The sequence below is a fragment of the Sebastes fasciatus genome, chromosome 1 (genome assembly GCF_043250625.1).
Source record: "Sebastes fasciatus isolate fSebFas1 chromosome 1, fSebFas1.pri, whole genome shotgun sequence".
NCBI classification, from domain to species: Eukaryota; Metazoa; Chordata; class Actinopteri; order Perciformes; family Sebastidae; genus Sebastes; species Sebastes fasciatus.
In genome coordinates this window covers 11,439,051-11,454,310 of record NC_133795.1, presented here as the reverse complement: position 1 = coordinate 11,454,310, position 15,260 = coordinate 11,439,051, and the positions used below count along the sequence as shown (strand labels likewise).

General features: G+C 37.8%; 2 protein-coding genes and 3 non-coding genes across 7 annotated transcripts in view; all 5 read right to left on the bottom strand.

Annotated features, from left to right (window-relative positions):
* Positions 1 to 901: 901 nt before the first annotated feature.
* The window catches only part of rplp0 (ribosomal protein, large, P0), a 31,381-nt gene continuing 17,022 nt past the window's right edge, over positions 902 to 15,260 (bottom strand). Inside the window, exons 2-8 of one of the 2 annotated variants that reach the window (XM_074629170.1) lie at positions 3,547 to 3,658; positions 3,255 to 3,430; positions 2,923 to 3,010; positions 2,080 to 2,226; positions 1,730 to 1,915; positions 1,265 to 1,405; positions 902 to 1,127 (exon numbers count right to left, since the gene is read on the bottom strand). In XM_074629170.1, the coding sequence (XP_074485271.1) occupies positions 972 to 1,127; positions 1,265 to 1,405; positions 1,730 to 1,915; positions 2,080 to 2,226; positions 2,923 to 3,010; positions 3,255 to 3,430; positions 3,547 to 3,600 (948 nt within the window). In that variant the 5' untranslated portion in view covers positions 3,601 to 3,658 and the 3' untranslated portion in view covers positions 902 to 971. Of the gene's footprint in view, positions 1,128 to 1,264; positions 1,406 to 1,729; positions 1,916 to 2,079; positions 2,227 to 2,922; positions 3,011 to 3,254; positions 3,431 to 3,524; positions 3,659 to 15,260 lie in introns of those variants that run through there. The other variant, XM_074629179.1, reaches the window with a different exon arrangement.
* On the bottom strand, positions 1,553 to 1,681 carry LOC141780477 (small nucleolar RNA SNORA63). The gene has a single exon (XR_012596669.1). It is a non-coding gene; the product is annotated as a small nucleolar RNA SNORA63 (small nucleolar RNA).
* Positions 2,351 to 2,480, bottom strand: LOC141780473 (small nucleolar RNA SNORA63). Its single transcript, XR_012596668.1, has one exon. It is a non-coding gene; the product is annotated as a small nucleolar RNA SNORA63 (small nucleolar RNA).
* LOC141780471 (small nucleolar RNA SNORA63) lies at positions 3,891 to 4,020 on the bottom strand. Its single transcript, XR_012596667.1, has one exon. It is a non-coding gene; the product is annotated as a small nucleolar RNA SNORA63 (small nucleolar RNA).
* The window catches only part of LOC141764163 (paxillin-like), a 55,744-nt gene continuing 50,416 nt past the window's right edge, over positions 9,933 to 15,260 (bottom strand). For both annotated transcript variants that reach the window (XM_074629147.1, XM_074629157.1), the window contains exons 9-11: positions 15,142 to 15,223; positions 14,868 to 15,016; positions 9,933 to 13,590 (exon numbers count right to left, since the gene is read on the bottom strand). In XM_074629147.1, the coding sequence (XP_074485248.1) occupies positions 13,324 to 13,590; positions 14,868 to 15,016; positions 15,142 to 15,223 (498 nt within the window). In that variant the 3' untranslated portion in view covers positions 9,933 to 13,323. The remainder of the gene's footprint in view (positions 13,591 to 14,867; positions 15,017 to 15,141; positions 15,224 to 15,260) is intronic.

Genomic DNA, 15,260 nt, shown 5'->3' with positions numbered 1-15,260 from the left:
AGACCGTTCTTTTCTTTGTAAGTGGGCAAACTTACAAAATCGGTAAGGTAATACTTATTTCCTCCACTGTATGTAGTAAACTCAAGTAGATGAATATTGTCACTCCCTCAGATCAGACACTTGCATATTGAATTTGAAACCACACAGGGTAGTTTTAATGATACAATACTAGTCAAAATCAGGACTCCTTACTCACTTAACCCAATTCAACCAAAATGTAAGCAAAATTCCCACTGGAAAAATTTAAAATACAGGATTTGATATCAAAGTCAGTGTAACATTGACTGTTCATCACCATCCCTTAGCAGGCCACTGGCTGCTCTTGCTAATATCCATTTACTATTAAGAGGTGTGGCAAGTATTTGTAATTACATTTTCTAGGGATTACACCAGCTTCAAAATGTAAAACCGTATCTCATTTTTTTCCCCTTTGAAAGTTGTATTGGCAAAGACTCCCTAAGGGAAATAGCCTGGTAAAACTGCAAATAAAATTGCAGCTTTACTAAATTGCCATTTATTGAAACATTTAAGCTCTTTTTGGTCATATAGAAGACAAATACCATCCACTTCAGTAAGATTTTTAAGGCTGAAACAAACTGTTTCCACCCTTGAAAAATGTTTATGCAATACCAAACACCACTTCCCTACATGGTTATCATCCCATGAAGTCAAGATTCTCAAGTAACTTTGGAACCAGTTAATGGATTAAATACAAAAGTTTTGAGCATCTGTTAATGTTAAACAGGCAAACCCTGTAAAATCAAATTATATAGTACTTTTTTAATAAAGTACTTTTATAAAATCTCCACCCAATAATAGTTAATGACTACAGAGCACAGCATCCATCTGCAGTTGTACCAATTGCAACCTTCTAAAATAATGCAAGAAAAATTAAAATAGATGGTTTTTATGAGATTTTATTGAATCATGGTCTTATTTGACTCAAATCTAGTTTGTTCGCTGTATTTGTTTTAGTCGAACAGACCGAAGCCCATGTCGTCATCTGATTCCTCAGACTCCTCCTTAACCTCCTCCTTAGCAGCTGCTGCTGGTGCTGCAGCAGTCACAGCAGCTGCTGGTGCTGCGACAGCAACAAAAGCAGTTGGGTCAGCCAGGAAGGCCTTGACCTGTGAGGAAAAGGGTATAATGTTAGTATTCCATTTATACCTTGTGGTTTTCCTGGTCTTGCAAAACAGGCTGATTAAACACTGAAGCTTATCCTACATGTTAACTAATGGGATAAGTACTGATTTGATATGCATACCTTGTCTGCCAGAGGGAAGGAGTAGTCCGTCTCCACAGCGACAGCCAGGACTCTTTTGTAACCATTGATGACGGAGTGGGGGACTGAGGCCAAAGTGGGGTAGCCAATCTCCAGACACACACTAGCGATGTTCCTCACACCCTAAAGTAAAGCCCAAGTTTTATATAGTGAACAAACAATTCGTACATACAGATATTCCAAACAAACATGACTTAACATGGACTGTTAAGGACTGAATTTAAACCTCAAGGACAGGTTGTCTGAGACTCAACTTCAGTACTTTAATCAGTGTCTGAAACCATACGTGCCTGGCAGTCAAGGGATGTGACTGACAGGTATAGCGAGGAAACAGGTTATTGTGTGCAGGGGGAACGACAAAGCAGCACCACACAAACTGCATTGTAACTTATCCTGCATCTCGACAATTGAAAAGGCTGTTTTCTTTATACAAGCGCAGCATCTCACCTCCAGGAACCTGGCATGCAGAGAAGCCTCTGTGATGTCGAGCACCTCAGGACTGTAAACGCTGCCATTGTCATACACCTGCTGGATGTTGAGTCCGTAGGAGAAGGGTGAGATGTTCAGCATGTTGAGGAGTGTGGCCTCGCTGGCACCAACCTTGTCGGTAGTCTTGATCAGACTGACGTCACTCTGGGGACAAAAAATGCTTGTTAGATACTGAGGCAAACGTTTTGATGTACACTATTTTGACATCCATGTGTTTCACTGACATTAACTTGTCATGTGAGGCAATCCATCCTGCATGTCAAGCCAACGAAATTCCAAATATTACACTATAATAGTTTCAAACTCACCAGGATTTCAATGGTTCCCCTAGAGATCTTGGTGGTGATACCCAGAGCCTGGAAGAAAGAGGTCTTCTCAGGACCCAGACCAGTGTTCTGGGCTGGCACGGTCACATCACATGGGGCGATGGCTCCAGCACGGGCAGCTGCAGGCACCTGGAGTATTGAAGAGTGAAGGTTAGTATGCTACTTTGTTAAGACTGAATTTATACCTTAAAGGGCAAGTTTGAATACTGTTGTCTGAGGCTCAACTTCATATATATATATATATTTTTTAAATCTGTCTGAAACCATACGTGCCTGGCAGTCAAGGGATGCTGACTGACAGGTATAGCGAGGAAACAAGTTACTGTTTGCAGGGGGAACGACAAAGCAGCACCAAACAAGCTGCATTGTAACTTATCCTGCACCTTGACAGGGTTTATGAATACCAGCCTTAGACTGTACAAATCAACTAGGTTTCTCCTACAGTTTCGCTGATGCAGCTGCACATGACATGTTTATACCATCAAAGATAATTTGCTAGCACAAATTACTCAACAATGTGGACTCCAAATGTACCTATAATAGTTTGTAATTTTGTTTGATTCAGCAGGGGTAGAATGAGTCAAATAACTTTCAGCATAATGCAAACAATTAGACTGCATTAGTTCTAACTAATAATAAACTGGCCAGTTAATGTAAATCTATACAACTGTACTTCTATTTTAAAGATGGCATGCTTCACAATTACTTTGGCAATTTAGAGCCAGCAGTTGAATGAGGTGTACAACTCAAGGAACAAGGCAAATGGTAGCATCCGTGTTAAGCACTTTTACAAGATGAAGAAAGATTTCTCTTGAGGACTCTTACTTTGTTGGCCAGCAGCAGGTCCCTGACCTCAACCAGATCCTCCTTGGTGAAGACAAAGCCCACATTTCCTTTAATGTGAGGCAGAAGCCTGTCAAATTATGGAATCAACTGTCAACATTATGTGAGCAGATCATTTCTACATAGAGAAAAAGTGGCCATGTGTCTGAAACCTTGCGTCCCTGGTTGTCAGGGGAAGTAGACAGACAGGGATAGCAGGAAACAGATTATTGTGTGCAGGGGGAACGACAAAGCAGTACCAAACAAGCTGCATTGTAACTTATCCTGCTGTATTAAAAATGATTGCTCAGGGTAGTAGGGAATAGTAAACTCACTTCTCCAGGGCAGGATTGTTCTCCAGGTGGCCACGGATGGCTTTACGCATCATGGTGTTTTTACCCATCAGCACAACAGCCTTTCCACGCAGAGACAGACGGATGGTCTGCATCTGCTTGGAGCCCACATTGTCTGCACCCACAACGAAGCATTTTGGATAGTCATCCAAAAGTTGCTGCAAAATAAGATGACGAATATCAATTAATTTCACATGTTCCAATATATCACATTAGAGTATATAAATAGATTATGTGTAAATATAAACTTACGTAAGTATGAACTCCTACTTACGATGATTTTCAGAAAATAGTTGGACTTCCACGTGGCCCTGTCTTCCCTGGGCATCTTTGCAGTGCTTCCAAGGATCGCTATAAACAGCTGGTTTAAAGACAAGGTAATACCTGCATACAAAGAAATGAACATTAATAGATGTACTTTAGAAACGGAGCAGACACAATCTACATGGGGAATCTCAGTCCATAGGGACTTGGCTTGGGAACCGAAGGGTCGCCGGTTTAAGTCCCCACATGGACCAAGTACTGAGTGTGAACTGGTAGCTGGAGTTTAATCTGAATTTAAACATTAAAGGGCAAGTTTGAACACTTGTCTGAGGCTCAACTTCATATTTTTTTAATCTGTCTGAAACCATACGTGCCTGGCAGTCAAGGGATGCTGACTGACAGGTATAGCGAGGAAACAAGTTACTGTTTGCAGGGGGAACGACAAAGCAGCACCAAACAAGCTGCATTGTAACTTATCCTGCACATTGACAGTGTTCATGAATACCAGCCAGAGACCGTACAAATCAACTAGGTTTTCTCCTACAGTGTTGCTGATACACATGGCATTTTTATACCTTCAAAGATAATTTGCTAGCACAAATTGCTCAACAATGTGGACTCAAAATGTACCTATAATAGTTTGTAATTTAGTTTGATAATGTATAACACTAGAAATGCCAAGTCACCACTTCACCAGTCACACACACCATGCCATCAGAAACTGTATTGTTAATGCCTGAAACAGTTAAGAGTTTATAGGTACACCTCGTTAAAACAAATGAGCCACTACAACAACCTTGAAATAAATCCTAACCTCTTGAAGGTTATATTTTTGTTAGGTGCTACCTCAAATGTTATGGTCATTTTGAGGTGCTTTTGACCATTGTATTTTGAGTTATTGTTCACCCCATTTCTATCAGCAAGGGTAGAATGAGTCAACTTTCACCATAACAATTAGACTGCATTAGTTCTAACTAGTTATACCTAATAAACTGGCAACTTTATTTAATTCTATAAAAACTGTAAATATTTTTAAGATGTTAGGCTTCACAAACTTATATTGGCAGCAAATTAGAGCCAACAGTTGAATGAGGTGTACAGCTCAATGAAAAACCCAAATGCTAGCATCTGTGTCAGGCACTTTTAGAAGAGGGTCAAATAACTTTCAACATAATTCAAACAATTAGACTGCATTAGTTCTAACTAGATATACCTATGAACTGGCAACTTTCTGTAAATCTATACAACTGTACTTCTATTTTTGAGATTTCATGCTTCACAATTAGGGTTTATGAATACCAGCTTCCAACTTTGAATTGCCTTTGTGTTTGAAATGTGCTATATAAATAAACGTGCCTTGCCATGTGGCCAGCAGCTAACGTTAGCCGGCTAACTGCCGCCTAGCAACATATTAGCTAGCAGGCCGCGCAACGTCACAATCTCACCACCTTAACGTTACTTTTACTACTCTTACAGGACATAAACATTTAGCTAGCATAAGCGTTTATCTCACAAAGCAGAAACAATTCAACCATTTCACTCAATATCACTTTTTTTGTTGTTTTCTGAGAGAGAGAAGAATCGTTACCTCTCAAAGCAGGGACGCGTGAAAGAAAGAGGAAGAGGAAATACGACAGAGAGAATATATACCCAACAAGTGACCAATCAGAATGGAGTCATGGGGCGTCAGCTATACTTCTATTGGACGGTTGCTGTGTCAATCACTTCTGTTGCTACGCGACCACCAATCCAGAGGAATATATAGACTGAACAAGTGACCAATCACAATGGAGTCATGGGCGTCAACTACACTTCTATTGGACGGTTGCTGTGTCAATCACTTGCCCAGTTATGTTGGCTTTTTGAAAGTCTTCTTTATTTCCTTCTTTCTTTCTTTCTTTCTTTCTTTCTTTCTATTTCTTTTTCATTTATTTATTTATTTATATTTTACTTCATTTTATCTTATTCTTTTTAATCTTGCCTTAATTTGTTTTGCAGCCTGACTGACAGCCAGCCACCCCCACCCTTCTCAAGCAGCACACACACAGTCACATGATACTGATCATGCCCAGTTATGTTGACTTTTTTAAAGTCTTCTTTATTTATTTATTTATTATTATTTATTTTTAATTTTTTTTCTATCCATTTTGTTTTATCCATATTTCATTGTATTTGAGTTTGTTATGCGGAAAAGAAAGAAAATAATAAGAATTTTTTTTTTTTTTTAATTAATTTTTCTCTCAATTTTGTTTTATCCATATTTCATTTTATTTTATTTTGTTATGAGGAAAAGAAAAAAAATACATGTTATGTTGGCTTTTTAAAGTCTTCTTTATTTCTTTATTTTTGTTTTATTTTTATTTTTATATTATTATTATTATTTATTTATTTATTTTTCTCTCCGTTTTGTTTTATCCATATTTCATTTTATTTTATTTTGTTATGAGGAAAAGAAAGAGAAAAAAGAAATGTTATGTTGGCTTTTTTAAAGTCTTCTTTATTTATTTCTTTATTTTTTTAATTTTTTTTAATTTTAATTTTTTTTGTATTTTTATTTATTTTCTCTCCATTTCGTTTTATCCATATTTCATTTTATTTTATTTTGTTATGAGGAAAAGAAAGAGAAAAAATAAATGTTAGGTTGGCCTTTTTAAAGTCTTCTTTATTTATGTATTTTTATTTTTTATTATTATTATTTATTGATTTTTAATCTATTTTTCTCTCCATTTTGTTTTATCCATATTTCATTTTATTTTATTTTGTTATGAGGAAAAGAAAAAAAAAAGAAGAAAAAAAGAAATGTTATGTTGGCTTTTTGTATTTCTTTATTTTCTTTTTACTATTATTATCTTTTTTAAAATTTATTTTCTCTCCATTTTGTTTTATCCATATTTCTTTTGATTTTATTTTGTTATGAGGAAAAGAAAGAGAAAAAAGAAATGTTATGTTGGCTTTTTTAAAGTCTTCTTTATTTCTTTCTTTCTTTTTTATTTTTATTTACCATTATTATCTTTTTTTAAATTTATTTCTCTCTCCATTTTGTTTTATCCATATTTCATTTTATTTTATTTTGTTATGAGGAAAAGAAAGAAAGAAAAAGAAATGTTATGTTGGCTTTTTTAAAGTCTTCTTTATTTATTTCTTTATTTTTATTTTTATTTTTTTTTTCTCTCCATTTTGTTTTATCCATATTTCATTTTATTTTATTTTGTTATGAGGGGAAAAAAAATAAAAAATAAATAAATATATATATATAAATATATAATATATTTATATTTTATATATATATATTTTTTCTTTCTTTTCCTCATAACAAAATTAAATTAATATTAATATATAATATTTTATATATATATATATGTATTAAAAAAAACAAGAAAAGAAGAAGAAAAAAACAAACAGCTGGGCTCCTCCTCCATCTCCTCTCTCCTCCCTCCAATGATTATAGCGCCCATGGATAGAAAACGACATACGCCCTGAGCTATCAAACCAGGCTCACGAATCTACGGATACGAAGACTTCTGTCTTTGCCTCTCTTAAAAAGGGGCAAACGGTAAACTTAACAACATCAACACCGATGTTAGCCAAATAGCTAACATAACAAACCGATGGCACATGCGGCTCCACAGCTTCCGTCAGAGGTCTGGAACCACGTGTTTGGTTATCTGTCAGCGGCGGACAAGTTTAGCGTCCGGGCATCCTGCAAGTATTTCAAAAAACTCGTTGACCACGGATCTCTCTGGAAAGACTGGTCAGTAGTTCTGGTTTTTCATCACCATGGCTCCTACAACAGACAGTTCTGGGCCACTCTTCGCCGTAGAAGAGTCACCAGTGTGGTGGTGAGGAGCAGTGACGCTAAGCACTGGAAACAGCTTGCCCGGTCACTTCCTGCTCTCACCACCGTGGTGTTGGATCAGAGCTCCCCAGCCAGCCTGGACTGCATAAAGGACTTTACAAATCTGAAGCGTCTGGCTATTAGAAACAGTTACACGTCTCTTCTGCTTGATGCCTCCATTGTGCATCAACCCCAGCAGCTTACCCAGCTCAGCATGTGTAATGTCCGCACTAGTGGACTGAGTGGCTTAATTTGTGTTGTCTCCCAGTTTAAAAATCTTACATCTCTGGTCTGTCATCTGAAGGGGATCTCTGAAGGAACAATTGGGATCATTCACTCCATACTCACCTGCCTGCCTAAGCTGAAGCATCTCTCATGGTCCATTGTGTATACAACATTATCCTTTCTCCATAGGTACCCACCCACCCCAGGTCCCTTAAGAGGAGGAGCTGGTGACCTGGTCTTGTCCACTTTGGAGCTCATTGACTGCACGGATCATTCATTACCAGAAGATGCAATGAGTCTGATGCCTGGCCTGAAGAGTCTTGCTGTTTTCTACAAGCAGGAGGTGTCAGACAGACAGCTTAATGGTTGTCACCTGAAAACGTGGCTGAGTGACCTCCCTCAACTGTTAAAGCTGGTTGTTGTCAAAGGCCCACCTGTTAGGACGTACGCCCCCTCCATTCCAGCCACACTAACCAGTCTCACACTGTGTGTTGCAGGATTGTCCTCAGAGGACATGGCAGCTGTTGCAGTTCAGGTACCAAATCTCCTGCACCTTCACATAGACCCCTGGCCCTCACATTTGGGCCCTCTCACAGGTCAAATCCCACGACTTTTTCCAAAGCTCAAAAGCCTCAAACTCCGCTGCGAGCATGTCCCAGAGACAGATTTCTTACATCTTCACCAGCTGCAGGACCTGGAGTACTTGGGGATTCTGGATAGCTGCCCACACCTCTCTGAGCTCACTGGCAAGCTCCGAGCTCTCACAAAGTACAGACTTCAGGTCACGACCTCTCGTCCCAGGAGAGATGTGTTGTCTTGTCCCTGTGTTTCTCAGGTGTATTGAATTACGGACTGTTGCCATATTGTTGTTTGAACCTGTGGGGGTCAAACTAATGTCTGGGGTTTTTGATTTTCAAAACAATTTGAACATGCCTTTACTTCAAAATCACACACTGAGCTTTATCACATAGTTAATTTCATTCTCAGCCTGATTTGGGCATCTGTAGTGCCTTGTCATACTCTTCAATGTTAACCTAAATCAGTGGTTCCCAACCTGGGGGGTTAACCCCTGATGAAGGGGCACAAAATAGAAATAAATGCAAGGGGTCATGAGATAATTAAGATAGGAAAGCAGAAATAGCACGTTTATGCTACACAAAAGTATGATAATTTGTTCAGGTTTTTATCTTATCTTTGTTTTTGTTTTTTGTAAATTACTTGATCAAGTAAGCATCCCTTTATTTCAAGGGATCATAAACAAAAAGGTTGTGAATAGGGATGTCAAAGTTAACGCAATAATAACACGTTAACGCAAATTTGTTTCAACGCCACTAATTTCTTTAAAGCAACTTGTGATTTTTAGGTTGTAGCGGGCTCAGTTTTAAAACTAGAGCGAAGGTATCGTATGAAACTAGAAAACCTAAAGAATCCACTGGTACCAAGGAGGCTAAAAAAACGCTACAAACTTATGCTAAATTTTGGCGAAGAAAAACTAGCATGGCCATTTTCAAAGGGGTCCCTTGACCTCTGACCTCAAGATATGTGAATGAAAATGGGTTCTATGGGTACCCACGAGTCTCCCCTTTACAGACATGCCCACTTTATGATAATCACATGCAATTTTGGGCAAGTCATAGTCAAGTCAGCACACTGACACATTGACAGCTGTTGTTGCCTGTTGGGCTTTAACATGTTATGATCTGAGCATATTTTTTATGCTAAATGCAGTACCTGTGAGGATTTCTGGACAATATCATTTTTTTGTGATGTTAATTGATTTCCAATAATAACTATATACATTTGCATAAAGTAAGCATATTTGCTCACTCCCATGTTGATAAGAGTATTAAATACTTTACAAATCTCCTTTTATGGTACATTTTGAACAGATACAAAATGTGCGATTAATCGCAATTAACTATGGACAATCATGCGATTAATAGTTTAATCGATTGATAGCCTTAGAATCAACATAAATGCTGTACTAAAGCGTTAAAAATGTCCTTTGTTTTTGAAGTACATATGAAGTGCACCTTATAAATTACTTATTTTGACACATTTCTGATTTTGTACATTTTAGCAAAACAGACTTTACTTATTCATCACACTCAGGTAACATCTGTTAATTTCACTCATAACTGAAATGAATGTTTGTAAACTACTTTGTACAATCTTACAAATATTAATAAAAGAAAATCATCCTGATTACTTTGACTCAGTGAGTTTTAATATTTTGTAAAAAATCTTGTGTGCCAAAGATCTGGTTTAATGTAAAATATTGAATAGTAAACGTGTGAAAAGAGAAACCACAAAATCACTTATCAGACAAAACAATGCCAGAAATAAACTACATATTTTATTTGCAGCAGTTATAATAATCAGTCAGTAATCAGGACCCACATACAGGCTTACACCCCACCCACACAAAGAGCCGCTCAAATTTGTGGCTCATGAGAAAATGCAAATGATAAAAGATCACATGAATGTCTCCATTTACAACGTAAAGTTCACTTAATCTCATTAACAATAAAAGGCTTTATTTTTTTTCATTAATTCTTTGACAGGAGCAAAAACTATAAGGCAATATACTGTAAGCAGATACATAAACATGAGGCAAAATTAAGTCACAATTCCTGTTCATTTATCCCCTGCTACTTCCTGTAAATCTGAATCAGCTACAAGTGTACACTACACTGTCTGCTGAATGACTCGGTACAGGCGGTTCCTCCTCGGCTCGTCTATTACAGTGTAAACTTTTGGGTGTTAAGATGCACCACAGCAGACGAAGCCTCTCCCAGAGTTCAGCCCGTAAACAGTCAAATCACAGGAAAGAGGTTGAGAGCTCCACAGTGTATAAGACCTTATTGCATTGACACATTTTGGCACAAGAGCAAACATCTTTTCAAAGTAAAAACAATCTGAACGTGGATACTGCGTATTCACTCCGTGCACACATAGTGATCAAAATTAAAGACAAAAAAACCCCATAAAAACACTCATTGTCTCATATATGTCACAAAACAGAGCTACAAGTAAAATAAAGATGAAATGAGTCTAGAGGCTTGGCCCTGGCTTGGTGTTGTATTCTGATTCCTGACCAGCTAACACCAACATCCAACCAAGACATGCTGATATCAACTCAGACAGCAGGATCATAGTTCATGACTCATAATGAAAATAATCATAAGGGCTGCGTTTTCATTGGAAGTGTGACACACTGGAATCAAAGCTGGTAACGTGTTGTGTGTGAGAAACTATTGTTAGCCTACATGCCGATAGAGCCAGCTCTTTGCATATCAGTGTGAGCCCAAACAGCTCAAAAATATATATATTTTCATCAAAACCGCGACAAAACACAGTTCTGTCACAAAGTCGAGCATATTACAGGTATACAAATTTAGTTTCTGATTGTAACAGCGACTGGCAGCGAGTGCTGATAAAACTCCACGTAAAAGAAAGCATGCTTCTCATCCAAATGCACAACCATATTTTTATATCTTGAACCAGCCTTATTAATAGATTTAATACAGTGATAAATTCACAACAGTAGCAATAGTAAACTACGGAAAATATGTTGAACTACATCATTTAGTCTGAACTGAATTCTTCTGAATTTATTCTGTGTGGGTACTTTGTTTTGGCTTCTTTTAAATTGCACCACAAGTTCAACATTATTAACCATAATATATTATTATTATTATTATTGACCTACTTTTTTATCATCAGTCGCAACCGTTTAATTTTATTTGGGGGCGTTTCTGCAGCTACGGGCAATTTTAAGTCCCAGAAATTTGGGATTTATGTTAAAATTTGCAGTGCAACGCTTGATACATATATACAGTGTTATTACCCATCTCGACATAAAAAATAATTACTAAATAATATTATTTAATAAAATTTATGAAGCATTCTTTGAGTCAAAACAACAATCTTGAGATATGTAAAATGAGATAATTCAATTACATTTATTCATTAATTTATACGAGTCCTACCGCGACACTGAACGAATGCCATAGTAAAAGTCTTATTCACAGCCAAACAAATCTAGTTTCCATGGAAACAGAAGTCAGCAAGTGAGCACATGGATGTCAGGTTGCCCACATAGGTGACCCTTAAAATCAAGAAAAACAATGTTAAGATCACCTTTTCTCCGGAAGTATTTATTGTGTGTCCTTACCGTACAGATTAGAAATTGTGTATTTTGAACTACATTTCAAAAAATAACTTATTACTGTTGAATTCATGTATATTAGATGCTAAGAGACACATCTAACGTAGCAGACCTTGCTAGTTGCCATTTATCTGCAATTTTAGCAAAAATGTAATTTCCACAACATGTCCTTGTTGCGGTAAGGACATATGAATTAGAATATCTGTCATAAAACAATATATGTTTTATATTTTTTGTGTATGAATGACATGACATCTATGGTTTCTGTCTAAAATGTTCAGGGTGTAGAGAAAATCAAGAAATCTTTAAAAAAAAATGTTTTATATCAATTTACCATGATTCACAGAGCTTGATGAAAATGAATTTAAATGTCTTGAAAATATTATAGAAATTTAAAAAGCAAAATGTATAAAATGAACATTATTGTAATGTTGCAGTAAGGACATTTAGTATAAGAATAAGTGATGAAAATAAACATGTTACAGATTAAAATATTAACCACTATATGCAATTTTGTGTACCTGTTTATATGTATTTCATACTCTGATGGTTGATTTTTCAAAAGTGACCGTAGTTGCAGAAACACCTTTGAACGTTATTGATGTAAATCACACAACACACACTTTGCGGTAGGAAAGTAAAAACAAAATTGCTCCAGGGGAAAAAAAAAAGTTCAATCTAGTGACTTATATGTTTGATCTCACTCCCAATGGGAAATGATTTATAAGAGCGCAAATGTGAATGTAATGTATGCTGAAACTGAGAAAACATCTGAGTTCATTTTCATAGTAAAACAGTAGAAAAATAAGGATTACCTAATATCTTGCCGACACCTGTAAAATGCACCTTAAGACGGTCTCATCAAGAGATCAGGGGTTGGAGTGTGCAACGAGTTTGAACTGGTATTTTAAGTGAAGAAGAAGGAGTTCAGTGTGTGTCATATGGAGTGTTTTCACGGTTATTTTTTTTTTTTAAATGGCACCTCAATAGTTTCCAAAGCTAGAAAAATACATCTTTATCATAGATTATTCGTAACACTCATTGGCCAAGCACTATGTATTCAACATATTCTAAAAGTCAATTCTCCATGGTCCATGCAATCAAGCAGCTGTCTCATATCTGCATAAAACCACCATAGGGTGCAAGGTCTTGCCCTGCAATGGGGGAATTAAATCATTTACAAATCAGGGCTCTGAGGAAGTCTTAATTCAACGCCCACATACTGTATGTACACACACATAGGGGGAAATTAGCATATTTTCTTTGCCGCACACAGGAGGAAAACTCTAAATAAAAATCTCTTTGGGCTCTGTTAAAAACGTCTTTAGCAAAAGTGTGAAATAGCGAGCCTGAGAGGTTGGACAGCCAGCCGGTGTCAAGGGTCAATCGTCAAGAGACATTTCTCACCCTTATGATGTGATCCACCCTCGTTCTCAAAAAAACACTTCACTGACTCGTACATGCTAGACATGTGCATGCACACACATCCACACGTGCATTCAGACATGTAAATAAATGCGTAGACGCGTGTACACACATACATACAAACGCACAGTCTAACTGAAGAGTTTGACGAAGCAGCCTTGGCAGTAGGGCTTGTCGTTCTGCTCCTTGAAGGTGCCTTTGTTGAGCTGCTTGAGGCAGAAAGCGCAGACAAAGTGCTCCGGGTGGAACTTCTTGCCCATGGCCGTGATGCAGCGGCCGGTGATGGGCTTCTGGCAGCCGGAGCACAGCGAGCCGCGCCGCTCGTGGTAGTGCGACTCGCAGTACGGCTGGCCGTCGTGGTCAAAGAAGCTGCCGTTTATGAATGGCGTGAAGCACTCCTGGAAAATCAGAAAGGTAGAAGTTATAATTTGTTTTTAATTATTTAACCAGGAAATCCTTTGATATACTGTGCGTTCTAATACCCAGACTACCAGACTATCTAGTATGCCAGAAAATGATTTAGTATGTCCCAATACATAGTATGTCAAATGCACTGTGCTAAAAATACCAGGATGTCCTCCTACATCCGGTCGCATTTTGCAGTATGCAAGTCTGCATGCTTTTCTGGCTATTCTGATCCACAATCCTCTACGCAGCGGATATATGAGCAAGAGGGTCAAAGTTCAAGGCGCAATGTTATGATGAAGTAGTATGTCCCAATTGCATGCATACTGCACTGCAGTATGTACTAAAAGTAAAAAGAAAAAGTATGCGATTTGGAACGCAGCCATAATCTCTTTTACGAGGGAAACCTGGGCCAAGACAGCACACGAGTTTAAATAGAAATAAAACACAACAGACAAGAAGAACAATCATCAAACACGCAAGGAAGAGACTAAAACCAGCTCACATAAAGCAGTTGCATTTCTCAGTTGTATGGACTTTTAACATGGCTTTACATTTTTCCAAGGGGACTAGATTATTAAAATGCAGTATGCTCTGCAGATTATTCCAAAGCCCAGGGAGCAAAGCAGGAAAAGGCTTTTTTCCTCAGCTCAGTGCAAACCCTTTGAAGTTGTTAAGGAATCCACCTGGTGGAACGAAGCTGATGACCGCTGGAGGTCTGCATCAGGAGATTACATATATATGAGGGGAGTTTACCCAGCATGGCCTTGTACACAAAAATATACAGATGAAGTTGTCTATGTAGACTTAGTGACGGCCAGTCTACCAAATCATAAAGCATACAATGATGAGTACGGGAACCAGAGTTGGTTATAAACTGTAGAGCACTTTGATACACAGAATCTAAAAGGTGGAGTGTACAAGAGGCAGCATGCATGTAGATAACATCACCATAGTCCAAAAATCTTAGATAATATAGCCTGCACAAGTTTTTTTCTGGCTAACATGTTAAAACAAGCCTTATTTTGAAAAATAAAAACCTATCCTTAGTTTCAGCTTGTTCTACCAAATACCAAAATACTTGTATGATGACACTTCTTCAAGTCCCAATTTAGAGTGTACAGATTTGTGTCACTTGGGGATTGGGAACGAGCCCTAGCGTCTCGAGATAACTTCTGTTATGATTTGACGCTTATAAAAATAAATTGAATTGAATTGAATTGAATGATGGGTTGACTCAAATTCGTTACAGATACGGCAAGCGACTCACCCTGCAGACGAAGCATTCAGGGTGCCACAGTGAGTTGAGAGCAGAGATGTAGTTCTCCAGGATGGCGCGGGCACAGCCGCCACATTTAGGGGCAAACATGTCAAAGTAGTCCTTTCTGCAGAACGCCTTTCCATCCTTCTCATGGAAACCTAGAGGGCAGCAAAGACACACACAGTGACTCACTCTGCATGCTTCTTTTAATAATGAAAATTCGACATTGCTCTTTTTCTACACAGGCCAGGTGTTGCGTTATTATTTGATGAGCAGTTGGTACCTTCTGGTCCGAAAAAGGCTCCACACTGGGCGCAGAAGAAGTGCTCTGGATGCCAGGTCTTGTCCAAAGCAGTCACTACTCTCTGTGAAACAAAGGAGAATCAGGTCAGTCATTACATT